Source organism: Amblyraja radiata, chromosome 13 (genome assembly GCF_010909765.2).
Source record: "Amblyraja radiata isolate CabotCenter1 chromosome 13, sAmbRad1.1.pri, whole genome shotgun sequence".
Classification (NCBI taxonomy): Eukaryota; Metazoa; Chordata; class Chondrichthyes; order Rajiformes; family Rajidae; genus Amblyraja; species Amblyraja radiata.
Genome location: NC_045968.1, coordinates 14843908 through 14871687, shown reverse-complemented (window position 1 = coordinate 14871687; position 27780 = coordinate 14843908). Strand labels below are relative to the sequence as shown.

Genomic DNA, 27780 nt, shown 5'->3' with positions numbered 1-27780 from the left:
GGATCACCGATACAATGCATTTGATAGCAGACCACTTCACAAGCTCACGAGTTAGGCCATTCGGCCCATCGAGTCTTCTCCGCCGTTCAATCATGACTGATCTCCTCCTCCCCCACCCCCCCTCCCCCCAATAACCCCCCGTTCTAATCAAGAATTTGTGTATCTCGGTCTTAAAAATATCGACTGATGGCCTCCACACCCCTACGTGGCAATGGGTTCCACTGATGAACTACCTGCTGACTAAAGAAGATCCTCACCTTTCTAAAAGAGTGCCCTTTAATACTAAGGCTACGACCTCTGGTCCTAGACTCTTGCACGAGTGGAAACAACCTTTCCACATCTACGCTATCTATGCCAAGGGTTCCCAACCTGGGGTACATTTCACCTACCCAGGGGGTAAATTGGTTGATTCTGGATTTGTACTTATTTTTTCTCATTGACTGACTGGTTCTGGTATACCAGTATCTGTTCATCATTAGTTGTTCATGGGGGTCAAGGAAAGAGCGTTCACGTCGCGGCCCTGTTTCAACCAATCTTTCCACCACCACGCACAAGACGCACAAGAAGTGCAAGACAGACACCATTGTGCAGATGCCGAGAAGTGTGTTCAGCTCTGGCTGAACAACTTCTAATCTTGTGTGTGGACTCGATAAGAAGAAGAATTAGTTGTTCAAAAATAAGTGAAATAACGTTGTTGCGTACTATTAAAGTTGCCATGGGTAAATGGGCCGAAAAAGGTTGGGAACCCACATTCTGTAAGTTTCAATGAGGTCCCCCCACAACTTTCTAAACACCAGCGAGTAGAGGCCCAGTGCTGTCAAACGCTCATCATATGCTAACCCAACTCAATCCTGGGATCATTCTTGTTACTCAGATGAGTGATCTTTTCTTCCTCCCACTATATACTGTGAATTGTTTATATTGTTCTAGCACAACCCCATTGATTAAAACAAAAGATCTACTTAAAATCATTTAAAGCTAACTCGTTTAATACTGTACCTTAGCAAACAAATTGTAAACTCAAAACATGTTATAAAATATTACTGCAACAATATATACAGTACAAATTAACTAGATTTGAATTTTAAATACAGAAGCAACAGCCTTTATTTCAATGCTGCTCAGCCCTCTCATTAGTTTATTGGGGATTATAACTAGCAGACGGAGTATTTTACACTTTGTTACAACTGAAGAATATGTCATAATAGAAAAAAAAACGAAATAATTAACGTGGACTAAATGTTCAAATGAGCTGGAATTTTCAACTACATATCATACAAACTATTGAAGCAAAGCAGTGTACAGATTCAAAGCAAAACAAATCGCAATTAAAATAATGTACAATATTGGTCTCGGGGAATACAGTACTGTCACTGCTCATTCTTCTTTTACAAGAGTCTCTTTTTGTTTTTGCAGTGAGTCTTGCTCACTTCAATCTTCTAAAACGTTCTGAAGAACCTAATTTGCCAGTTGCCGTCCAAGTCGAGCTGCTCCATTGGTGTTGAGGTTGAAAGTGTTTCATCCATCCGCCCATTAACAAGACACTCCGCACTGAACTGTACACAATTCACCTCAGACGTAGAAAAGTCTGACTTTGGAAGTACTTACGAGGAGGTCATCGTCATAGAATTTGGTCTCTATGACTACATTACCACTGTTGGTGAGAGAGAGAGAGAGAGAGAGAGTTGTAAGCTTAAACAGCTTGGTCAAGGGCATGGAAGACAACTACAGTGACGGCAGACAACTATAATAAATACTCAGCAAAGCTGGCAGCAGCTGTGGAGAGAGGAAGAGTTAACATTACAGGTCAATGGTCTGTCATTGGAACTGATTATAGAAATAAGCAGATTTGAGAAGAAGTGAGGACAATAGGTGCAGGAGTAGACCATTCGGCTCTTCGAGCCAGCACAGCCATTCAATGTGATCATGGCTGATCATCCCCAATCAGTACCCTGTTCCTGCCTTCTCCACATATCCCCTGACTCCGCTATCTTTAAGGGCTGGCGAGAACAAAGGCCGCACGGTGGCGCAGCGGTAGAGTTGCTGCCTTACAGCGCTTGCAACGCCAGAGACCCGTGTTCGATCCTGACTACGGGCGCTGTCTGTACAGAGTTTGTATGTTCTCCCCCTAACCAGGTGGGTTTTCTCTGAGATAGAAACATAGAAACATAGAAATTAGGTGCAGGAGTAGGCCATTCGGCCCTTCGAGCCGAAGATCTTCGGTTTCCTCCCACACTCCAAAGATGTACAAGTTTGTAGGTTAATTGGCATGGTATAAATGTAAAATTGTCCCTGGTGTGTGTAGGGTAGTGTTAAGTGAACATGGATCGTCGGTCGGTGCGGACTTGATGGGCCGGAGGGCCTGTTTCCACGCTGTATCTCTAAACTAAAACTAAACGGGAAGGTCTGTATCTGTAACAGTAACAGAAAATCAGAGATATTAAACTATGTAATAAAAAGGTGGTAGTAGATAACAAAATGTCCAGAGGTGTAAATGCAGAATAAATATACAAAATTACCAAATGAACATGGAAGGATGCCTGGACATTAGAAATTAAAATTCCTGGAATGCCGTTAAACAAAAAAGTTTTGATATTGAGCCTGGAAAACTGCATGGAATTGGTTGGAGGTTGGGGCACTGTTCCATGAGAAAGTTAAAACAGTTTAGCAACTCTTAGACAGTGATCAGAATGGGAGGGAAACAAAGGATTAAAGTAAAGGGCCTGTCCCACTTTCACGACTTAATTCACGACCTTTTTTACTCGTGGACATTTTTCATTAGGCTGGAAAAAACGCCCCGACCTACTTGATGCCGCGAGTACCTGCGACTAGCATCACGGCCTGCTCCGACCTTGCTGCGAGTACAAGTCAAGGGCAAACTCGGCAGAGATCGTGAATTGGGTCGCGAAAGTGGGACAGGCCCTTAACGCAGCAAGAAGCACAGGGTCAAACTTGAATAAATAGTCAGCTAACATAAATTAATTAATCTTTCCAAGGTAGAACAGGCTGCATTTTGAACAGTGATATAAAGTTAACAGTATGAGTCTTTTGTCACTTTATAAAGTGTTTGGGCTCAGGGCATTAGGATGGAGTTAAAAGAAGAGGTATTGCGTTTCCAATGCTTGCAGAGGAAAGTGTTGCAGGAAATGGGTATGGGTGGGTATCAGTGGTGGTGGGAAAATTAATTGGGGTATGCGAGGAAACGGTAGCTTAAAAAAAAATGGGAGAAGAGAGAAGAATGCACCCAGCAGGCCCACCATATTAGAAGCACCTGAAGGGCCTTTCTCAGGAAAGTGAACCAAAATGTCACACACGTGACCAGACGGCATCAGACAAAGCAATACATTAAAACATTCTTGTAAGAGATTAATCTTACTCATTGATATTTTCCCACATACAGAACTATAATGCATGTCTGCTAAAGATATGAACATGCCAACTTTTAAAAATTCACAGAGTCTGTAAGATAAAACCAAGCTACGGAAAAATATTTGACCTACAAGATACATTTATTTGTCACATGTGCCAGTTGGTACAGTGAAATGTGATCACCATACAGCCATACAATAAAAATAAAGAACACAACACACGATAGAGTTCAACATAAAACATCCCCACCCTGCAGAATCAAAAGTTTCCCACTGTGAGGGAAGGCACCAAAGTCAGTCATCTTCTTCTAATGTTCCTGATGTTCACCCGTGGTCAGGGCCTCCCCGAGTCCTCTGCTGTAGTCGCTCCGGGCGGCCCGATGTTCAGGCCCGCTCGCCGGGGTGATGGAGGTCCGACGTCGGGGCTGGGGGGGCCTCCTCAGCGGCCTGGACATCCGAGTTGGGCACCTCCTACCGGAGTCCGCGGCTCCCAAAGTCCGCAGGCCGCGCTGGGCGGAGATGCAACGCTGGTGGCCTTCGGCAAAGGGCCCCAGGACTCCGCAATGTTGTTCAGCGTTGCCTGCGCTGAAAGCTCTCCCAAACTACAGCTCAACAATGTTGGAGCAGCGGACCAACGCTCCGGAGCTCCAATCGGCGATCCAGGTAGACATCGCCCGCTCCGCGGTGAATCCAGCATTGCGCCGCCGCTGCTGAAGCTCTGGTCTAGTCCCCGGCAGGAAAGGCCGCTGCGATCCAGGTGGTAGGCCGTGAGAGGGGGGCGAGGGCGCGACTCGGAGAATAGTCGCATCCCCGCCAGGAAGTGACTGGGAGACAGTTACCCCCCCTCCCCCACATAGAGAAGTTAAAGATTCCCCAAAACAAACTTTAAACCGACTAAAAATTAAAAAAAGATTGAAAAACAAACGGACTGTAGGCAGAGACGGCCTTCAATGCGGCGCCCCTAGTGGTAAACCGTAGGACCTCTGACCCTAAACAAACATTGTCAGCATAACATAAACATTTCACTTGATAAACTTTGAAAAAAATGAATTATATATACAGTACAAAATAATACACGTGATGCTTTCAGAATTAGAAGAGATGTATTCCACAACTTTTCATAGTTTTGGTCACACACGTGACCGAGAATGGACCTAAACTTGATCAAATGGACAAGGCTGGCAGGTTGTAAATAAAGGCCAGGCTTTATCTTATCCTGCTCCTAACAGTTCGGAGAAGGGCAGGAAATGGAACAGACATATTTAAGAAGGAACTGCAGATGCTGGTTTAAACCAAAGATAGACACACTAAAGCTGGAGTAACTCAGCAGGTCAGACAGCATCTCTGGAGAAAAGGAATGGGTGACGTTTCGGGTAGAGACCCTTCTTCAGACTGGGAGGTCATTTTCAATTACGATGGGAAGAATAAAAAATTGAAGAAAAACAATGACATCATTTGAAGAACTGGTATTGTCAGTACAGATAAAGGACCTGGGAGAATCTTTTCTGGAAGCACCATAGGACATTTAGTCAATGTTTTGTGGGAGTCAGCAGTCACCAGCTTACAATTCTGACATGTAGATAGAGATAGAGGTGACCCCTGTGAAGATGCGAAAAAGATGGATTTGGGAACAAAAATACAGAGAGACAACAGGATGCACCGATGATGTTAGCAATGTACTGGGGGAAAATATCCTCAAAAAGGACCAAAGGAGAATGCTCCAAGGTAAAACAATGGTGGTGCTGGCTCAAAGGGCCGAATGGCCTCCTCCTGCACCTATTTTCTATGTTTCTAAGCAAGGGATGTACCAGGATATTTTGTTTCAGGATCTTTGAGTGGAGGCACAAGTGCTCATAAAACTATGATATTGGACACACTGGAGCTGGTAATCAACAAACAGCAAGACTGGATTACAGGAGTGTCAGCTATCCATCTGCACTACAATAAAACAAAAACCTATTAAAAATAACTGATTGCTGCATAACAGAGTGAAGACATGATATTCTAAATATGAAACAAAACATTTAAGTGCCAAACATAACAAGACAAGATGTGCTGAAGTTGTATGTAAACAAATGATTGAAAAATGATTCTGAATATCTTAAATGCTGCTATCTTGCAGATGGAGTCATACAACTAGAGAGCAGGGTACAGGCCCTTCAGCCCACCTTGTCCGACCAAGTTAGCATATTGGGATAGTCTCATTTGCCATAATTTGACCCATTCCTATTCATATACCCTTCCAAATGTCTTAAAAGCCACAACTATCCACCATCAATAGCCATCAGCTTACTGCATGTAACTAAATAGTAGGTATTCTGGGATTTTACCATTGGTAGTTGAAGCCATGGTGCTCCTGACCTAAAGACTGAGTATGCATTTACAATTAAAAGTTTAACAGAACCAACAAAGAGAAAATCCAAGATACAAAATGCTTGAGTAACTCAGCAGGTCGGGCGATACCGCTGGAGAACATGGAAAGGTGATATTTTTGGGTCGGAATCCTTCGTCAGACCCACAGGTCTGAATATGTATTCTAGGCCTATCCAGGAAACTTAAATTTTCCCCACAGGATTCCAGTTTCTACTTGCAAGTTATGACTGTTCGTCAGTCAAAAATAACCCAAAACGTCGCCTATCCATGTTCGCCAGAGATACTGCTTGATCGAGTTACTCCAGCACTCGGTGTCTTTTCTTTGCAAGCCAGCATCTGCAGTTCCTCGTTTCTAAAGGGAGAAGGCAATTTTCTGAAGTCTTAGAACTAAAGACGTCGCTGCTAAGGAAAGGAAGAACATTGCAAGATAAACCTTTACCATCAATGACATTGTTATTCAGGTGAAGTCAAGGAGGACTTTTTTTTTAGCTAAAACCAAGAATATTAAAATAAATAATCAAACTCCATTCTAGAGTAAATAGCTAAAAAAAGACTAAAAAACAGAAGCTCGGCGTTCCATTAATTTTTGATCCAGCTGGTGGCATAACTGGCTCCAAGCAGGATTTAACCTTCAAAGAACTGAAGTGGATATAACAAACCCATTTTCAATAACCACTTCACCTTGCACTGTAGAATTTGCACTTGTTTGCTTTGGTAACTTGATCTGCAATAGAATCCTCCAGTCTTTGACATACTGTGCCAACCATCAGTAGGGAAGTGAGATTGATTCAATATGCTGCTATTCTGCCAAATCTATTTTTACACTTAAACTCTGCAGAACCAACGGAAATTCCATTGATCATACTTTAACTTTCCTAGCTAAAATAAAATGTAAAAGCATGACGACATTCTGTGTGCAAATAACACAAGCGACTACACAAGAGGCAAGCAGTAACAAAGGGTCTAACATACTTAGCTTGCAACTTTATCGAATTACTATTAAAACACACAAAGTACGTGCTATAACACCAGGATAAGCACTCAACCAAGAGCTATGCCAAAGTAGTATCTATACTGCCTATACCCAAGATAGATACTGATTCTACCTAAAGGGCCTGTCCCACTTACGCGACTTTTTCGGCGACTGCTGAAACCCGTCATAGTCGCAGCAGGTGGGCAGAAAATTTTCAACATGTCGAAAACCCAGCGGCAACCAGAAAAAGGTACGACTCTTTGGACGACTACTCACCACCATACAGGCTGCATGTGCGACATCGCGGGGCGTTGCCTGTATGGTCGTGAGTAGTTGCCCAAAGAGTCGTACCTTTTTCTGGTCGCCGCTGGATTTTCGACATGTTGAATATTTTCGGCCACCTGCTGCGACTAGGACGGGTGCCGGCAAGTCACCGAAAAAAACCGCAACAGTGGGACAGGCCCTTAACCCAAATAATTTCAGCATTCATTTCTCAATGTATTTGCAGTAATGACACACTGTATGGCTAACCCACTGGCCAACTTCTGAACCCAGATAATCATGCTCTAAAACCCAATGCTATTTAAGGATAAGTAGTGCAAATCTCCCCATTGCACAATCCATGATATTTTGACAGGAGGCTCGTTACATCCAGCATAAAACCACATCTTATTTTTAGCTAAACTGATCAATTCTGCAAGAGAATAGACAACAGATGCAGGAGTAGGCCATTCAGCCCTTCGAGCCAGCACCGCCATTCAATGTGATCAGTACCCCGTTCCTGCCTTCTCCCCGTATCCCCTGACTCCGCTATCTTTAAGAGCCCTATCTTGCTCCCTCTTGAAAGTTTCCAGAGAACCGGCCTCCACCGCCCTCTGAGGCAGAGAATTCCACAGACTTGCAACTCTCTGTGAGAAAAAGTGTTTCATCGTCTCCACTCTAAATGGCCTACCCCTTATTCTTAAACTTGGGTATAACTTACCCAAGGCCTGGGTACGTTATATAAAGCCATAACGATTGGGAAACAATCATCTTTGGCAGAATGTTCCATGTTTTGATGCCACAGTAAAGAAAAACAGATGGATGTGTTTCGGGAGAGATTGAATGACAAGTGGCATGAAAGGAATGCCACGGAACAGAGCGTCAATGCCTACAACTCACGGATAATCAAAGCAAGAGTTATTCGATTTAATATAAAAGGTAGATAGGTTTAAGGCCATGACAGAAGAGCAGAATTAGGCCATTCAGTCCATCGACTCTACTCCACCATTCGATCAAGGCTGATCTACTTTTCCCCTCGCAACCCCATTCTCCTGCCTCATCCCCATAATCTTTGACATCCTGACTAATCAAGAACCTGCCAATCTCCGCTTTAAAAATACCCAATGACTTGGCCTCCACCACCGTTTGTGGCAATGAATTCCACAGCTTCACCTTGCTCTGGCTAAAGAAATTCCTCCTCATCTCCATGCTAAAGGGGCAACCTTTTTGTTCTGACGCTGTGCCTGCTGGTCCTAGACACTCCCACTCAATGCAGTATATTGGTGGGTTAAAAAAATAACCCGTATCCCTGGTGTTGAGAGACTGCAGATCTAATATCTATTGTATGTAAACCACTATATTACCTACTGTATGTAAACCACTATATAACCTACTGTATGTAAACCACTATATAACCTAGTATATGTAAACATACACACCCTCTGCATACTTGAATACAGTCTTTCATAATTTAAAACACTATTAGGTCACAACTCAGCCTTCCTTTTTGCTACACTTGTCGCGACCACAGGACTTGTTGCTTTACCTCCCCCCTCGACTCCATCCAAGAACCCAAGCAGTCTTTCCAGTTGAGGCTGAGGTTCACTTGCACCTCCTTCAACCTCATCTATTGCATCCGCTGCTCTAGGTGCCAACTGCTCTACATCAGTGAGACCAAGCGCAGGCTTGGCGATCCCTTTGCCCAACACCTCCGCACAGAACGCATTAACCAACCTGATCTCCCGGTGGCTCAGCACTTCCACTCCCTTTCCCATTCCATATCCGACCTTTCTGTCCTGGGCCTCCTCCATAGGCAGAGCGAGTCCCACCGCAAATTGGAGGAGCAGCACCTCATATTTCGATTGGGTAGTTTACACCCCAGCGGTATGAACATTGACTTCTCCAATTTCAGGTAGTCCTTGCTTTCTCCCATCTTCCCCTCCCCTTCCCAACTCTCCCACAGCCCACTGTCTCCGCCTCTTCCTTTCTTCTTCCCGCCCCGAAATCAGTCTGAAGAAGGGTCTCGACCCGAAACGTCACCTATTCCTTCGCTCCATTGATGCGGCCTCACTCGCTGAGTTTCTCCAGCATTTGTCGACCTTCGATTTTTCCAGCATCTGCAGTTCTTTCTTAAACTTCCTTTTTTAAAGAGAGGAATGCTGCTCCTCCCCAGCCAATAGATCAGAACTTCACATTCTTGCTAACAATAATGGAAATCTTTATTGGACACTCAACCTGCCGCCACATTTTAATAATAAGATGACCCTAGGCTTATAAAGCTGTATTCAATACAATGACCAGTTACAATTTTAAGTCAGAGTATGGAAACAGGTCCTTCAGCTAACCACATCCATATTAACAATCATGCACCCATTAACACCAATCCTACACTGATACAGTAAAAAAAAAAAACAGAATGAAAAAACAGGACCTTTGGCCGTCAAGTCCACACTGACCATAGATCACTCGTCCACACTAGATCTACGCTATCCCACATCAGCAACAATGTCAGATAAGCCAATTAACCTACGAACCCGCATGTCTTTGGGTTGCGAGAGGAAACCAGAGCACCTAGAGGAAACCCACGCGGTCACAGGGAGAACGTGCAAACTCCACACAGACAGCACCCCAGGTCAGGATCGAAGCCAGGTTTCTGATGGCACTATGAGGCAGCGACTCCACCAGTTGCCACACTATACCACCCTCCCATATCTCCACCAACTCCCCCTCACCCCACCATGCCAATCCTCCAGTCACGCACAACACCAGGGGCTATTTACAGTCGCCAAGTGTCCTACAAACATTTAGAGGAAACTGGAGCACTCGGAGAAGTAGATTCTCCGTAGTCACAGAGAACGTACAAACTGCACACACGCCACGCAAGTTAGGATCAAATGCTTACTCTGAGGCTGTGGACAGCAGTACTAGTAGCTGTTCTCTCTCTCTCTCTCTCTTTAGTATTCCCAGTGTAACCAAGAATCAACAGTTTATTTTCAAATCTTTTGCTACACGAATGATAGCTTTTTATTACAGTATCTCTAATCTCAGCTGCAAAGTTGGGAAGTTAGAAAAATGCTGATTTTCATACATTACCCATGAGGCTATAAAGTTATCAAAAGGGAACTGCAGATGCTGGAATATCGAAGGTACACAAAATTGCTGGGGAAACTCAGCGGGTGCAGCAGCATCTATGGAGCGAAGGAAATAGGCGACGTTTCGGGCCGAAACCCTTCTTCAGACCCCTTCTCTGAAGAAGGGTTTCGGCCCGAAACGTCGCCTATTTCCTTCGCTCCATAGATGCTGCTGCACCCGCTGAGTTTCCCCAGCAATTTTGTGTACCTTAGGCTATAAAGTTAATTTGCTTGGGAATGCATCACTAATTAATTGTTGGGTGGTGAAAGAAAAGCAGGTTTAAAAGTGACTTTTGGCCTGAAGAAAAAAAAAAAAAAGAAAGCACACTTGAGGCACAAGTATAGTGGCCACCCCCTCGGTCATGACTGACCATGGGTGATGCATCCTAGTTGTTGGCTGCTTGCTCCAAACCTCCGCTAGAGCAGCGTCGCTTGTGGCTGAAGAGACCAAGGCACAAGTATAGCTAAGGAAACTTTAGAAAAATGCCATTATGAGGGATGATGTCTGGAATCTGCCTCCATAAATAGCATTTTCAGATTCAAACGAGTTTATTAAAATTCATTGTTCACATGAAGCTGACAGGACGTATACAGTTATGAAAACTAACCATGTAGAAAATGACGAGTGCAGACACACAACTGTGCAAAGGAACAAACAAGGCCAGCAATAGATCACCACATCCCATCACATGTAATGCTTTCAATTTTATCACCATCAATTTAATTTTTGTTCCAAGACAACAATATAATGCACACATTAACGGCCAAGTACTAGCTACTTACGTTAAAACATTAGCTGGCATCATTTGAGACTCTGGAGCGGCTTCTATTAACGATTGCCAAGTGTTTGTTGAGTTAGGGATGACAAACCCAAATTCAAAAAACCATTCTAGGGGGAAAAAAAAAGGACACGGTTTCGAAAGATTAGCTGCAACAAATATAATTTCTCATAATGATACTTAAAAACAATTTAATTTTACAAAATCTCTTCAGGGCATTGCAGATGGTAATAGAGGATGAGAAACATGATTCATGAAACATCAAAATAAAATTCCATCTTAAAGCTCGTAGAGAATGGCATTTCCTCAATGATCTTAAAATTCCAAGGTAGACATAAAATGCTGGAGTAACTCAGCGAGTCAGGCAGCATCTCTGGAGAGAAGGGATGGGCGATGTTTCGGGTCGAGACCCTTCTTCAAACTGATCTTGCCTGATCAGACTGAAAACAAATTCCAACTATCTACTACAGCTATGCCACTTATAATTCTATATGCCTATCAGGACACCTTTCAGGTCTATCCAATCTCTCCCCATTACTCAATTCTCCTCTCCTAGGTAACACCCTGGCAAATCTCTGCACTCTGGAATCACATCATTCCTATAATGTGGTGACCACAACTTCAAACACTCCATGTGGTTTGCAAAGTTACAACAAAGCACCCCAACTTTTATACTCTATGCCACAAGCCTTTAAGGCAAACACACTCAGTGTACTATATGAATTGCCACTTACAGGGAACCAAGAACTTGAACCCAGGCTCCCTCTTCATTCATCAATGTTCCTGAACATCCTATATACTTTACATGTCCCACCCCAATTTGACTTCCTAAAATGCGTCAGCTCATACTTGCCTGCACTCCGCCCAACTTTCCATCTGATCTATACCTCACTGTAGCCTTAGCCAACCTTCCTTGCTATCCATAGCATCACCAACCAACAACAAGCTTACTAAGGTACACAATAAAGCTGGAGAAACTCAGCGGGCCGAAACGTTGCCTTTTTCCTTCGCTCCATAGATGCTGCTGCACCCGCTGAGTTTCTCCAGCTTTTTTGTGTACCTTTGATTTTCCAGCATCTGCAGTTCCTTCTTAAACAATAAGCTTACTAACTTTGTCAGCTATTCGCATACCATGGGTATGCAAGCAAAGAGTTTTACAGCGCCTTGTCACACGTGACAATAACTTATTCCATTCCATTAATCCTACATTCACGTCCATTAATCAATATCACAAAAATAAAGAGGCCCCAGCAAGGATCCTAGTAGTACACTCCTGGTCAAACTTCCGATCAGAAAACCTTCCACCATTACCTTCAACCTCTTATCACTTAAAGAAATCAATGTAGGATCCAATGAGGCAGCTCACCTTGGATCCCATGTGCTTTAAAATGGAACAACTGGGCTTAAATTAGCTGGAATTTAGAAGTATGAGAGGGGATCTTATAGAAACATAAAATTCTTAAGGAATGAGACAGGCTAGATGCGGGACAAATGTTCCCCGTGTTGGGAGAGTCCTGAACCAGAGTCACAGTTTAAGAATAAGGGGCAAGGCCATTTAGGACTGAGATGAGGAAAAACCTTTTCACCCAGAGGGTTGTGAATCTGTGGAATTCTCTGCCACAGAAGGGAGTGTTAGATATTACTCTTGGGGCTAACGGAATCAAGGGATATGGGGAGAAAGCAGGAACAGGGTGCTGATTGGGGACGATCACATTGAATGGCAGTCCTGGCTCGAAGGGCCGAATAGCCTACTCCTGCACATATTTTTGACGTTTCCATGTTAAACCTCTGGACCATCCTACCACCTGGGGCTTTATTGAATATCTTGCCAAAGTGCAAGTGGACAACAAATACCACCTCGTCTTCCTCAACCTTCTCAGTTCCCTCCTCAAAAAAACCCCCAACACAAATGAAATGAGTGAGGCAGGATTTCCCATTCCAAAGCCACACTGATGATCCCCGAGTGCTGGAGGAACTTAGTGGGTCAGGCAGCATCTGTGGAGGGAATGGACAGAAAGTGATTTGGGTTGGGACCCTACCTCAAACTGGACTAAAGGAGGATTTGAAGAAGAGTCCCGAGCCCGAATCGTCGCCTGTCCATTCCCACCACAGAAGCGACCTAACCGGCCAAGTTCTTCCAGCACTTTGTGTTTCAATCAACATTCCAGCATCTGCACTCTGATCCCCAATTCCCTCCAAAGATGCTGCCTGACCCTGGCTTTCCAAAAGTATACAGATCCTACCCGTTCTAATTTAACCATCAATTCCCCTCCCAAATAAACAACATACATTTCCTGGGGGGAAAACAGCATGTGTTGCTGCCTATGACAATTAAAAGTCCAAGTGAAATTTCTAATGAACTAACAGTTCATTAGACATTTCAGCTTCAAGAATATTTTTGTTACGCAAGGTGAATAATATTTGAAGATATTTCTGCATATTCATGCGCAATTGTTCAAAGCCTAGAAATGCCAAGCAAAGCAGGATTACACTTATGAAATACAGCAGATTAAAAATAAATTGCACCAGATGGTATCACGTCAAGTCTATCCTGCACAGCAGCACACAATTGACACTGATGTTGCTGCGTAAAGGGAGGACACTAATCCCTCACTGATTAATGCAAGAGTAAAATAATATAGCATTTTATCTTCATCAATTAACTTGCTGACAATTTGTGCAGTCTCCGATTTAAAAAAAAAAATTCAACTTTGAATTGAAGCCACCTCCAAGAAAACAGCCGGATTAGTAAATAATATCTATCCAAGTTCATATATTTTCCTTACCAGTAATATAAAAGGTTTTTAGTTCCAGTGGAAAGATATTGTTGAATGTGCTTAATATTTACTTTTGTCCAGTTAATCGGTAAATGATACTAAAGTCTTATAATTCTTCCCTCTTAGTCCTGATACAGAGTCCAGATCTGAACAGTTGGGGCAGCACGGTGGTGCAGCAGTAGAGTTACTGCCTTACAGCATCAAAGACGCGGGTTCGATCCTCACTATGGGAGCTGGCTGTACAGAGTTTATACTTTCTCCCTGTGACCGCGTGGGTTTCTCCGGGAGCCCTGGTTTCATCCCACTCCAAAGACATGCAGGTTTGTAGGTCTATTGACCCGAGTGCGTGTAGGATAGTGTTAGTGTACAACAGACAATAGGTGCAGGAGAAGGCCATTCAGCCCTTCCAGTCAGCATCGCCATTCATTGTGATCATGGCTGATTATCCACAATCAGTATCCGATTTGCTATGATTTGCTATTGGTACTTGACCCACTGAGTTCTTCCAGCATTGTATATTGCTTTTCTAATTGTTTTAATGCATGAAGGAAGCACTTGAATATTCCTTAATGCAGATCATTATTAACATCACACTGCAGCAAAACTATTAATAAGGTACTCACCTTCTAAGCACTGCCCTTTGAAGAAAACTTTTTGTTCTAGCCTGAATTTTTCCATCTGTTCAGATGAAGAAAAGTTTAATTCTCTTGAGACAGCTTTACATTTCAGGATCTTTTTAGGAACCCGTGCTGTGTAGAAGACGAATGAAAGATTTTGGTTCACAGACATACAAATTCTAAAACAATTTACCAGCTGTATAGACAAAGATTTGGGTGACAACAGGAGGCAAGCATGGAGAAAGAATTACATACAAAAGATTCAAAATTGAGCTACACATTTCTACACAAAAATATACAATCTACTAATTTCCCCCACTCTGAAATTTTTATGAACCATATTTTTAAAAAAATCAGAAAACCCAAACAGCCTGAGCAAATTCACATATGGTTTTATATGTAAAAAGATAGTTAACCATATTTAGTTTAGAGACATACAGCGCGGAAACAGGCTCTTCGGCCCACCGCGTCCGCGCTGACCAGCGATCCCCGCACATTAACACTATCCCACACCCACTAGGGACAATTTCTACATTCACCAAGCCAATTAACCTACAAACCTGTACATCTTTGAAGTGTGGGAGGAAACTGAAGATCTGGGAGAAAACCCACACAGGTCACAGGGAGAACGTGCAAACTCCGTACAGAGAGCACCCGTAATCGGGATCGAACCCAGGTCTCCGGCACTGCATTCGCTGTAAGGCAGCAACTCTACCGCTGCGCCACCGTGGCCGCCGTTTGTTTGTTGAAACAACTTACAGCTCAAACAATTGATATAAAAATAGGGAAGTATTATTTGTTTACCATTTAGCTATTTTTTGCAGAGAAATGGTGGGAGTGTTCATATATATGCAATTAGTGTACATACTGAAGTGGTTAGGCAAGTACATGCTGCTATCTCCTTGGCAATCTCAAGATAAAGGATAACTTCAACACCTAATGAGCTAATTGCCTGAAAATTGTGCCAATGTTAAAAGTGGAAGCCAGTGCTTTATATATATTTTTTAACATTCATAGATTTTTTTGTTAAATGATGTTGAAGTTTCACATAATGTGAACATCTATCAGCAGTGGATGAAAAGACCAGTTTCCTTTAACCAAATACCTCACTGTCCTTGGACATTTATTAATAACAAATGATTCCACAATGCATTGCGATCCAGGAATTCAGATTATAAAAACCAGTAAAATCGGCATTATTGGTTAACCAAATCATTACGGGCCTGTCCCACTCGGCGATTTTTTCGGCGACAGCCGGCGTCATGTCAGTGTCGCCAAAAGATTTTGAACATTTCAAAATCCAGCGGCGACAAACAAAATGGTGCAACACTTGAAAAAACACGTCATCACGCCGCAAATGTTTCGGTGACCTGATACGCCAGTCAATGATGCTGGCAGTCGCCGAGAAAAAAAAACGCCAAGTGGGACAGGCCCTTCTGAGTCTGTACAGGACTTGTGTTAATTTCTAGATGAAAAGAATTGTAAAACATTACAATATGTCAAGTGTATAAAATCTGGGGTGGATTATCGTCAGAATATTCTGCATAATTAAGCTATTTATCATTAGAACCCATGATTACGGTACCTTCATGTTCCACTCCCGGTAGCGAGAGATCTTCCGTACCCTGCCACAAGATCTTCCCTGTCTCAGCATCACGCAGATTCATCCAGTTACTGAACAACCGATTAGTTAAGTAAATAAAAGTCGGATATATCAAGAATGTAATAACTCCTAGAACAATATTGCTCCATTGCTGCTCATCATTGCAGCAAACTACTTATGACAGTGTAATAACTATCTCATACTTCCAAATTATTTTTAACATTATTGTATAATTTTATCATTTAAAAATAAATTGGATAGGTATATGGACGGGAAAGGAATGGAGGGTTATGGTCTGAGTGCAGGTAGATGGGACTAGGGGAGAATAAGTGTTCGGCACAGACTAGAAGGGCCGAGGTGGCCTGTTTCCGTGCTGTAATTGTTATATGGTTATATGGTATAACCAACATGTGTAAAAGCCATATAAAAATAAAATATCCTGAAGGGTCTCAGCCCAAAACGTCACCCATTCATTCCTTCGCTCCAGAGATGCTGCCTGTCCCACCGAGTTACTCCAGCATTTTGTGTCTATCTTCTTTTAAAATACACAAGACACTACATCTTTACATTGGTGATGTTGTTTACAAATTGTAAATCTGTTAGTTCAAATACTTTGGCACAGGATTAGACTGTAATGTACCTCTGATCAGTCAGTTTAGTTTATTGTCACGTGTACCGAGGTACAGCGAAAAGCTTTTGTTGCGTGCTAACCAGTCAGCAGAAAGACAATACATGATTACAATCGATCCATTTACATATACACGATAAGGGAATAACGTTTCATCATCATCATCGTTGAAAACATCAATGGGCACGGTGCCTTACAATGCCGTGTATGACAGTGATCGCAACTTCCACTGAATTGTGGATGGCCGATGGCTCACTAGGGGCTCATCCGCTTTTTGACAGGTCTTGTTTTTGGTCCTGCTGGGGGTCCACAGCCCCTTCCTCACCTGACAAACCATGAGAGAGACGTTTTAGTCGCCGACTGCAATTGCGCTACACAGAAAAACAACGGCCAATATTAAGATATTCTGTTTGCCATAGAAATGGTTTTGGAAAATCCAGCTGCATTATAAACTTTAAAAAACTATTTCGATAATTGCTGGCAGATCTTTCTGGCTCTAGGATATCTATCGAATCCTTCTCAATTGTAATATTTATTTTTAAAATGATCCTACTTTTAAACATGCTGCTGCAACATTAAAATAGCTGCTTAAAAACCAAACAGCAAGTCTCAAAACCTGATCAAGAAGTCACAATTATGCGGCCCAGGAGAGGGGAAATTGGGAAGACAAATATTCTTGCCATGACATCACCATCAAAACCAATTGTTAGATTACAGAATACACACACACACACACACACAAAATGCTGGAATAACTCAGCGGGACAGACAGCATCTCTGGAGAGAAGGAATGGTGAGACCCTTCTTCAGACCGAGTCAGGGGAGAGGGAGAAACAGAGGGAAGTGCAAGGTGTGAAAACAAGACAAAAGAGGATGTTTCAAGGAAAATGTAGAATAGATCATTGTTAGCTGGAAGGTAACAACAAAGCAAACAGATAAAATATAAACGAGCACAGTCAGACTAGTCGGAGAACTGGGAAGAGGGAGGGATGGAGAGAGAGAGGGGAAGCAACGGTACTTGCTTTAGAGAGGTTAGAGAAGTCAATATCCATACCACTGCCAAAGCGAAATACAAGTTAGATTCAGACTGATACAGTGGGGAAACAGGCCCATCGGCCCAACATGCCCACGCCAACCAACTTGTCCCAGCTACACTAGTCCGACCTGCCCGCGTTTGGTCCATAGCCCTCCAAACGTGTCCGATCCATGATAGTTGTTCCTCCAATTTGCGCTGGGTCTCACTCCGACAATGGAGGAGGCCCAGGAGAGAAAGGTCAGGGTGGGAATGGAAGGGGTAGTTACTGTTTAGCAACCAGGAGATCAGGTAGGTTTAGGCGGTTTATCTTTTGATAAAATGATGAAAAGGGAACTGCATAGAATGCTAAAGAGAGACACAAAAAGCTGGAGTAACTCAGCAGGACAAGCAGCATCTCTGGAGAGAAGGAATGGGTGACGTTTCGGATTGAGACCCTTCTTCAGACTTCGGTTCTCGACCCAAAAAGCCACCCATTCCTTCTCTCCAGAGATGCCGCCTGTGCCGCTGAGTTACTCCAGCTTTTTGTGTCCATCTTCGGTTTAAACCAACTTCTGCAGTTCATTCTTACACATACAGAAAACTACTAATTGGCTAGTACATTATTAGGAAAGATCAGGTTGAAAGCCTACATTTTCAGTTTTTTTATTTTTCAGAATATTGATGACCTTGGCTAGGTCCATTCCTTAATGCCTTTGATTAGGTCGTGAATACCATCTTAAACCTCTGCATTTAACATCAAAGTGGTGCCCTCTTTAGAATTTCACCAGCCATCCACCTCACTTGTTATTCCCACTGGGTTTTCAGCGGAAGAGGACAACGACTAGTGAAATTTGGGGAGAGAAATTCCAGCTCCAGCTCCAGCAGTACACAGGCACCGCCATAAAATAATAAAAAATGGATTAACAACAGTCAACAGATTGGAGTAGGTTTAGCATTATTGCTGTCACGTGCACCAAGGCACAGTATAGGAGAAGTTAGCACACTAACACTATCCTACACGCACTAGGGATAATTTACAATTATTCCAAAGCCAATTAACCCACAAACCTGTATGTCTTTGGAGTGTGGGAGGAAACCGAAGATCTCAGAGAAAACCCATGCAAGTCAGGGGGAGAACGTACAAACAGCTCCCATAGTCTCCGATGCTGTAGGCGCTGCAAGGCAGCAACTCTACCACTGCACCACCGTGCCGCCCAGAGAGCAGAGCATCCATGGAAAACACAGGGAAGAACATACAACCTCCGCATTTACCCTAAATTGGTATCAAACCTACACCACCGGAGCTGTGAAACAGGTGCATGGCAGGATTTTTAGCGATTCTTGATTTCTAATGTCAGTGTGCAAAATGTGTGAAATCCAACTGAAGGATACGAAGGCACAAGGAACTGCAGATGGCATTTTATAAAAGAGAAGTGCTGGAGTAACTCAGCACATCAGACAGCATCTCTGGGCAACATGGATAGGATATGAAGAATGGTCCTGATCCAAAACCTCACCTATCCATGTCCGCCTTGTTTCGACAAATGCAATCAACCTGGTGTGCAAGCTGTTCTACAGCTTTAGGCTATGCACGCCATACGCAAGAAGAAGAAGACTTATCCATGTCATCCAGAGATGTTGCCTGACCTGCTAAATTACTCCAGCACTTTCCTTTTTCAGTTGTATTGGGGTGTAATCTGCAATTTCAGATCCTAACGGGCGATTCTAAGTTGTAGGAAGGAACTGCAATGCAGTTTGAAGTAGGGTCTCGACCCTAAACGTCACCCATTCTTTCCATCCAGAGATGCTGCCTGTCCCGCTGAGTTACTGCAGCATTTTGGGCAATTCTAATACTCTTTAGCTTCTGAAATATTTGAGGGAAGCAGTCCTTCACTCTAGTGGCTCCTCTAGCAAGATCCCAAGCCACAGACAAGGAAAAAACCCCACGCTTTTAGATTGAAATGTACTTAAGCGTATTTGGATTTCTTTTGACCTCACATAACAGATGTTGCTTCTATTAATAGACCGCCTTTATCTGTCCAGCGGTGCCCAGGATTCAAGGGAGAAGATAATGAGGGAACAACATTTACCCATAAATGGAAGGCACTGAATTTTCATCTGTTAACGTCTACATTCATTCCCAGGAATGAAGACGGTAATGGTAACACAGAAGTACGGAAGACAATATATTCTGTGCGGGAATCATATTTGGAATGGAACAGAAAAATGGTTAACATTGAGATAAACATAGAAAATCCAGAATGTACACAGAAATCCACTGTTCTTCTGTAAAGATCAGTAAACCTTCATCGGTTCATAAGTGATAGGAGCAGAGTTAGGCCATTCCATCCATCAAGTCTACTCCACCATTCAATCATGGCTGATCTATCTTTCAATCCTAATCCCATTCTCCTGCCTTCTTCCAATTACCCCTGACACCCGCATTAATCAAGAAATCTGTCTGTCTCTGCTGTAAAAGTATCTATTCACTTGGCCTCCACAGCCATCTGTGGCAATGATTTCCACAGATTCACCACCCTCTGACTAAGGATATGTGGACACAAGTGCAGATGCTGGAATCTTGAGCAAAACACAAAATGGTGGCAGGTTTGGACTGACGATGCTGCAGGTCAGAATCTTTCTTCTAATTCCGTAGAGTCCTTCAGAGTCTGTCGAAGAGCCCAAACCCAAAACGTCGTCTGTCCATTCCCTCCACGATGCTTGCTGCCTGTCCCAAAGCGTTCCACCAGCACTTTGTTTTGGTACAGAACAAGATGTGTCTAGTTCAGGTTCTTCATCAGAACCAAGTGAACTCCAACGATTTTTCAACCTCCAAGTCAGGTCAAGGGTAGACATTCAAAACTACGCAACCTGCCATCTCTTCCAGGGTTGCGTCCTCAGCCCCCTATTGTACTCCCTGTACACACATGACTGTGTGGCTAGGTTCAGCTCCAACTCAATAATTAAGTTTGCTGATGACACTGTGGTGGTGGGCCTGATCTCAGACAACAATGAGATGGCCTACTGGGAGGAGGTGGCTGATCTAGCACTCTGGTGCCAGAACAACAGCCTCCTCTTGAACATCAAAAAAGCTAAGGAGCTGATCGTGGACTTTAGGAGGGCACATCATCCGAGGACGTACACACCATTGAGGATAAATGGGGATACTGTGGATAGGGTGAGCTGTTTTAAATATCTGGGAGTCCACATCTCTGAGGATATGACATGGACATCACACGCCGCAGCACTCGTGAGTAAGGCAAGGCAGCGCCTTTACCACCTCAGGCAATTGAGGAAATTCAGAGTGTCTCCGAGGATCCTCCAGTGCTTCTACTCAGCGGCTGTGGAAAGCATCTTGTCCGGAAATATTACCATCTGGTTTGGGAATTGCTCTGCCCAGGACAAGAAGGCACTGCAGAGAGTAGTGCGTTCGGCCGAATGCACTATGGGAACTTCACTCGCCCCCCTGCACGAACTATACATCAGGAGGTGCAACTCCAGAGCCAATAAAATCATGGGAGACCCCTTCCACCCCTGCAACGGACTGTTCCAGCTGCTACGGTCAGGCAAACGCCTCCGTTGCCATGCTGTGAGAACGGAGAGGTTGAGAAGGAGTTTCTTCCCAGAGGCCATTCGGACTGTAAACTCCTATCTCACCAGGGACTAACTTTACTGAACGTTTTTCCTTCCGCCCACAATATTTAATATGTAAAAGAATATGTGATTCTGTTTGTAGTTTGTTTGGTTGTTTGTTTGTTTGTCTTTTTGCACAAAGTCCGCGAGCATTGCCACTTTTCATTTCACTGCACATCTCGTATGTGTATTTGACGAATAAACTTGACTTGACTTGACTTCTTCACTCTGGTTGAATTAACTTTAACTTGTAACCCTAGTTCACCTGCAGACTCGAGTCTACACTTTTCATTTGCAATGATACAGGAGATTGACTCAATTTTAACCTGCACACAAATGGGAATGAATGAGATTGTATCCTTTCTGCAGCTCCTTGATGCTTCACAGGAGGGAATAATTTTAGACAATTTTAAATCCATTATTTCCATCTCAAGATAACGATCTTTATTTGTTTTAAAGATCAATGCAAAATTAATATCCTTGAAAGTACTAAATAGCTAGCTAGCTAGCTAGCTGTTATTTTTAAATCAAGGTCATCCCAGAATATATACAGGGCTAAAATCAAGCCACCAGCAACCTTCAGGTTTAAACCACAGCTGTATATAACAAAAGAAATGAAGCACAAGCACTTCTTTGATTCCACAAAACATTAGTTTCTGACATTTTCTGGTACTCACTGTCTCCAGCAGCTGCTGGCAGTTCTGCGGGCATCTGCACATGCAACGCCAGCAGATCATGGGAGAGCTTGCCCAGTGTTACATCAGCTCAATGGAGCACAACTGACTATATATCCCAGCCATAAACTTATAGCCCCATTCAAACACTAGTGGGACTCTGATTTAATCCTTTCCTCCCAAATTAAGATTGATTGATTTTGATTAATTAAGATGGACTGAACAGGACTAAATATATTACATTGCAATGATGCAAAAATATTATGGCACAAATGAGAAAATAGTCACATAGGAACTTGAGAGAGTTTATAGACAATAGGTGCAGCAGTAGGCCATTCGGCCCTTCGAGGCAGCACCGCCATTCAATGTGATCATGGCCGATCATCCACAATCATTTCCCTATTCCTGCCTTCAACCCATATCCCCCGACTCCGCTATCTTTAAGAGCCCTATCTAGCTCTCTCTTGAAAGTATCCAGAGAACTTGCCTCCACCGCCCTCTGAGGCAGAGAATTCCACAGACTCATCACTCTCTGTGTGAAAAATCGTTTCCTCGTCTCCTTTCTAAATGGCTTACCCCTTATTCTTAAACTGTGGCCCCTGGTTCTGGACTCCCCCAACATCGCGAACACGTTTCCTGCCTCTAGCGTGTCCAAACCCTTAATAATCTTACGTTTCAATAAAAACTCCCTCTCATCCTTCTAAAATTCCAGAGTATTCAAGCCCAGCCGCTCCATTCTCTCAGCATATGACAGTCCCACCATCTTGGGAATTAACCTTGTAAACCTACGCTGCACTCCCTCAATAGCAAGAATGTCCTTCCTAAAATTAGAGGACCAAAACGGCACACAATACCAGGTGTGGCTCACTAGGGCCCTGGACAACTGCAGAAAGACCTCTTTGCTCCTATACTCAACTCCTCTTGTTATGAAGGCCAACATGCCATTCACTTTCTTCACTGCCTGCTGTACCTGCATGCTTACTTTCATCGACTGATGAACAAGGACCCCCAGATCCCGTTGTACTTCCCCATGAAGAGAATTCCATTTTCCACATACTTGTAAATTAAGTACATGCAGATGGGCTTTCAAATCCAATATTAAATACAGCATAGTGCTAGGAATATTATGACATAATTCCCTAATAAAAATCTTTACCCTTTCTTTTAAACTATTTGCAAATTTCCCATCTATAATGATCTCTTGACCAATCCCAAGCAAACAAATCACTAAAGTTCTGGACCCAGGTGTCAGCACACCCCTTCCTGGCCCACAGATTCCAGCATCTGCAGTTCCTTCTTAAATATACAAGGTGCAGGATTAGGCCATTCGGCCCTTCGAGCCAGCACTGCCATTCAATATGATCATGGTTGATCACCAAAATCAGTACCCCGTTCCTGCTTTTTCCCCATATCCCTCGATTCCTTTAGCCCCAAGACCTAAATCTAACTCTCTTGGTGCTAAAGGAATCAAGGGAATATTTAGCATATCTTAGATTTGTTAATGTAGGCCTAGTTTTTTTTGTATTATTAAATTATATACTGCAGAAAATGGAAGGCTGCGTGTCATATTCCAGACTCTTGGAAGAAAAATAACAAACCCAATTATCCTCGGAGCAAGCAAGAATTTCATTGTCCTATCTGGGACACACGACAATAAAAATCTCTCGACTATTCATATTAGTTGCTGTATAATCTTTCTACTGACTGAATAGCACGCGACAAAAGAGCTTTCCACCGTAGCTCGGTACACGTCACAATAAAGCAATGTTAAGATGTCAATCACACATCTTTTCCACTTAAAAGGTAACAAGTCAGGAAGCTGTCCTCCAAGTTTTTGAGAAACATCACTAAGGTAATTATTTTACTTAGAAATCACATAATTACAGAAAGGTTCTGGTGTGAACAGATGCTACTTGGCGCGTTGAATCTACACTGGCTCCATTGCCAAACAGTACAGCTCAGAGAACCATTAATCAGGTTATAAACACATTAGGAACTTTAGATTAGTCCCACAGCCTTGCCACAACTAGGCAAAGCCTTTCCCTACGGTCACCGATCCAGCACCCTTCTGATAGCTACACTCTCCCTTCATTGCTAGCTAATTCATGTCTTCATTCAGACTTCTCCAAAGTTCAGACTGAACCAAATCATATTCAAACTCCACTTAAAATTCTATTGATCATAATCACTATTCTATATTATGATCACTATCTAATTTATGAAATCTTACACACTACCTACTGCTTTATTCCACCATTTAATATCAGGGCAAAACTGTCCTATTCTCAATGGAACCCATCTCCGTTGAAAGTTAAACATTCCGAACAAATTAATTCCCAAAGCTGATCACTTTGCATCCATTGCTCCTTAACAGCTATTAGATCATATCCTTTAATGTCTATTGTGTTGTATAATCAACTATCTTGTCATGAACACTGCATGCATTTAATGGGGAAAAAAACACACAAAGTGCTAGAGTAACTCAGCGAGTCAGGCCGCATCTCTGGAGAACATAGATAGGTGACGTTTCAGGTCAGGACCCTTCTTCAGGGATGCTGCTTGACCTGCCGAGTTACTCCAGCCCTGTGTCTTCTTTTCTACAATTATGCATTTAACGAAACTGCTTTTAACTCCATCTTATGACCATTCTCCCTTGCCGTCCCTCCCTTGCAGGCTCCGATTATCATTACCCACTTTGCCACACTGTACCACTATTTTCTCTCTCTTTTCTAACTTTCGAAACTTTTCTCCACTAGAAGCCACTCCCCACCAAAGAGACTATTTAGGGACCCAAGAGACCGCCAATTCTGGAATTTTGAACAAAACACAGGGCGCTGCAGGAACTCAGCATCTGGAGACGGAATGGACAGACGATGTTTCACTTTGGAACCCTTCTTCAGACTGATTTAGCACTATTTAGAAAAAATCAATTTCCACAGAACTGGTTGGTCAATTCACTGGAACACAGATACCAGTCCAATTGAAGTGAAGCCCATTCCAATGGAACAGCTTGCACTTACCATTATACCAGTGTCAATGTGCCATTAGTTGAAACATTTCCAAATCTTTAGATCAATTCCCTGATCTTATTTGCCCCATGATAATTCACAAACAGCTCAGGGTGAAGGCCAGAGATTACCACCTTAGTAGCTCCACTTATTAAATTTGCATCCTAGTTGCTAATCCTCTTCCGTGTAGCCTTTCATAATTTTATTAGATCTTGCAACCAGACTAACTTCACCAATGGCTGCTCAAGATTCCAGCATCTGCAGTTCCTTGTGTAGGAATGAACTGTAGAGTCATAGAATTATACAGTGTGAAAATAGGCCATTTGGTTCAACTTGCCCACACCAGCCAACATGTCCCAGCAACACAAGTCCCACCTGCCCGTGTTTGGTCCATATCCCTGCAAACCTGCCCTATCCATGTATCTGCCTAACTGTTTGTTAAATGTTGGATTAGCCCCTGCCTCAACTACCTACTCTGTCTGGCAGCTTGTTCCATACACCCACCACCTTTGAGTGAAAAAGTTACCCCTCAGATTACTATTAAATCTTTACCCCTTCACCTTAAACCCATGTCCTCTGGACCTCAATTCACCTACTCTGGGCAAGAGACTCTGTGCATCTCCCCCAATCTATTCCTCTCATGATTTTATACTCGGGTGTTGATGCTGCCGTAGTTAGAGATACAAAGAACTGTGGATGATAGACACAAAATGCTGGAGTAACTCAGCGGGTCAGGCAGTATCTCTGGAGAAGAGGAATGGGTGTCGTTTCGGGTTGGCACTCTTCTTCAAACTGGAGTCTGAAACAAACGGTCACCTATTCCTATTCTCCAGAAATGCTGCCTGACCCACTGAGTTACTCCAGCAATTCATGTCCGCAGTTCCATGTATCTCTAACTACTCCAACATCTTGACTCAGCAAACCATCAACCAATTGTGAATTTGGGGCCCAACTTGAAACATCACCAGTCCATCGCCTCAGGTGCTGAGTGACTCCTGCACTTTGTATTCCAACCAACTAGAATTATCATGAGGTTTAAAAATGCTCTGTCTGATTACAAGGTAATCACACCCCACATAAAAGGCCAATCCAATAGCAAATGAGACAAAGAAAGGTCTAAATCAAGCCTGTGAAATAAGAGGGAAAACATTGATATTTCCAACATCAGATATGAATGGTTTCCTTCAGAGCATTCTAACATGCTAGGAGCAGAATTAGGCTATTCAGCCCATCAAGTTTAGTCTGCATTCAATCATGACTGATCTATCTTTCCCTCTCAACCCCATTCTCTTGCCTTCTCCCCCTAACGCCTGACATCCTTACTAATCAAGAATCTGTTAATCTCAGCCTTTAAAAAATCCATTAATTTGGCCTCCACAATCTGTGGCAACGAATTCTACCCTCTGACTTAAGAAATTTCTTCTCATCTAAAGGTACATCCTTTAATTCTGAGGATATTACCTCTGGTCCTAGGTTCTCCCACTATTCAGATGATTTGCTGAATATACATATTTAGCTCAATTTAATGTTTTATTCTTCCAAAGGCCAAATTATCTGAATTGAACAATGACTAACACTGACACTCCATGCTCCAATTACCTTCTTAAGGGACTGAGGGGAATTACGCACAGTCAGCTTCAGCAGCCGAGGCCCAGTTCAGGCCCCAGCCTGTCCACAAGGCCCCACACACCCATAGCAGGCCTGACCCATCCCCAAGGACCCACACACATCCAGTGTGTGGCCACAGGCCTCTCGCCAGGGCCACACACATCCAGTGCAGGCTACATCCTGCTCCCAATGCCGCACAAACCCAGTACAGGCCTGGACTGCCTCGAGGGCCCTACACACTCTGTGCAGATCCCAGCCTGTCCCCATAGACCACCATACCCAGTACAGGCCTCAGGTGCCACAATAGCTAGCAAGTGCAGGCCCCAGACCCCATGCACCCAAGCCAGAGGTCCAAAGACCCACGCGCACAGTGCAGTCCCCTGGTCGATCCCCAAGGTCCCACACACCCAATGCAGGCCCCCACACCCCCAGGGCATGAGCCAAAGAACCCACACGTCCAGTGCAAGCCCCAGGCCAGGCACCAAGCCCACCCTCAAGGCCCCACATACCCCTCAGGACAGGCCCAGAGCCCAGCCCACCTTTAAGGCTCCACAACTCCTAGGCCTGTCTCCTAGGCCCCATACCCTCATGGAAGGCTCAGGACCCAAGATCCCAGACTCGATCCTAAGGTCCTAGGCCTGTCCCCAAGACCCATTCGCCCAGGCCGGGCCCCAGACCCGACCCCAAGGCCTCACACCCCTAGGACAGGCCAGGGGCCCCATCCTAAGGACGCCAGGCCAAAACCAACTACCCCAGGGACCCGACCCCACGCCTGCCGCGTAGGCCCCAGGCCGGGCTCCACATACCCCCCAGGACAGGCCCAGAGCCCACCTCTAAGGCCCCAGGCCGGTCCCCGAAGGCCCCCACACCCCAGGCATGCCCCCAAGGCCCCAGGTCAGGCTCGACACCCCCGGGACAGGCCCAGAGCCCACCTCTAAGGCCACAGGCCTGACCCCCGAAGGCCCCCACACCCCCAGACCAGGCCCCAAGGCCCGCACACATCCAGGCCTGCCCCCAAGGCCCCAGGCCGGGATCGACAGGCCCAGACCCCACCTCCAGGGCCCCACAGCCCCAGGCCTCTGACACAGACACAAGGATACAGCTTGAAGCCCTTCAATATCTCCATGGCCCTGTCTTCCTTCGAAGACATAGCGGGTTTCCCGCAGCTCCTTCTCTCCTTCTCGCTCTCCCCGCGGCAGCTGTGGGCGGCCGTGAGGCGGGTGTGGGTCCGGGTGTGGGAGCGCGGCCTCCGGGCGGGCGGCGCGGACACAACAAGCTGATTATCTCCACAGCAACGTCGCGTTCGCCGCCGCCGCTGAGCCCGCCCCCTCC

General features: G+C 44.1%; 1 protein-coding gene across 1 annotated transcript; it reads right to left on the bottom strand.

Moving 5' to 3' along the window:
- Window positions 1–968: 968 nt before the first annotated feature.
- Window positions 969–27780, bottom strand: pde6d (phosphodiesterase 6D). The gene is made up of 5 exons (XM_033031295.1): window positions 27549–27780; window positions 15865–15953; window positions 14286–14411; window positions 10890–10995; window positions 969–1654 (listed from the first exon to the last, which is right to left on the bottom strand). Exons 1-5 carry the CDS (start codon window positions 27596–27598, stop codon window positions 1573–1575), a joined length of 453 nt encoding a protein of 150 aa, XP_032887186.1. The 5' UTR covers window positions 27599–27780; the 3' UTR covers window positions 969–1572.

Bases quoted from the DNA above. Each gene is read 5' to 3' on its own strand.
- pde6d (XM_033031295.1), bottom strand. From the start codon at position 27,598: ATGTCTTCGAAGGAAGACAGGGCCATGGAGATATTGAAGGGCTTCAAG. The intron at 15,954-27,548 runs GTATCCTTGTGT...TCGGTTGTTCAG, and splicing joins ATATTGAAGGGCTTCAAGCT to TAACTGGATGAATCTGCGTG. The intron at 14,412-15,864 runs GTACCGTAATCA...TCTTCTACACAG, and splicing joins ACCGGGAGTGGAACATGAAG to CACGGGTTCCTAAAAAGATC.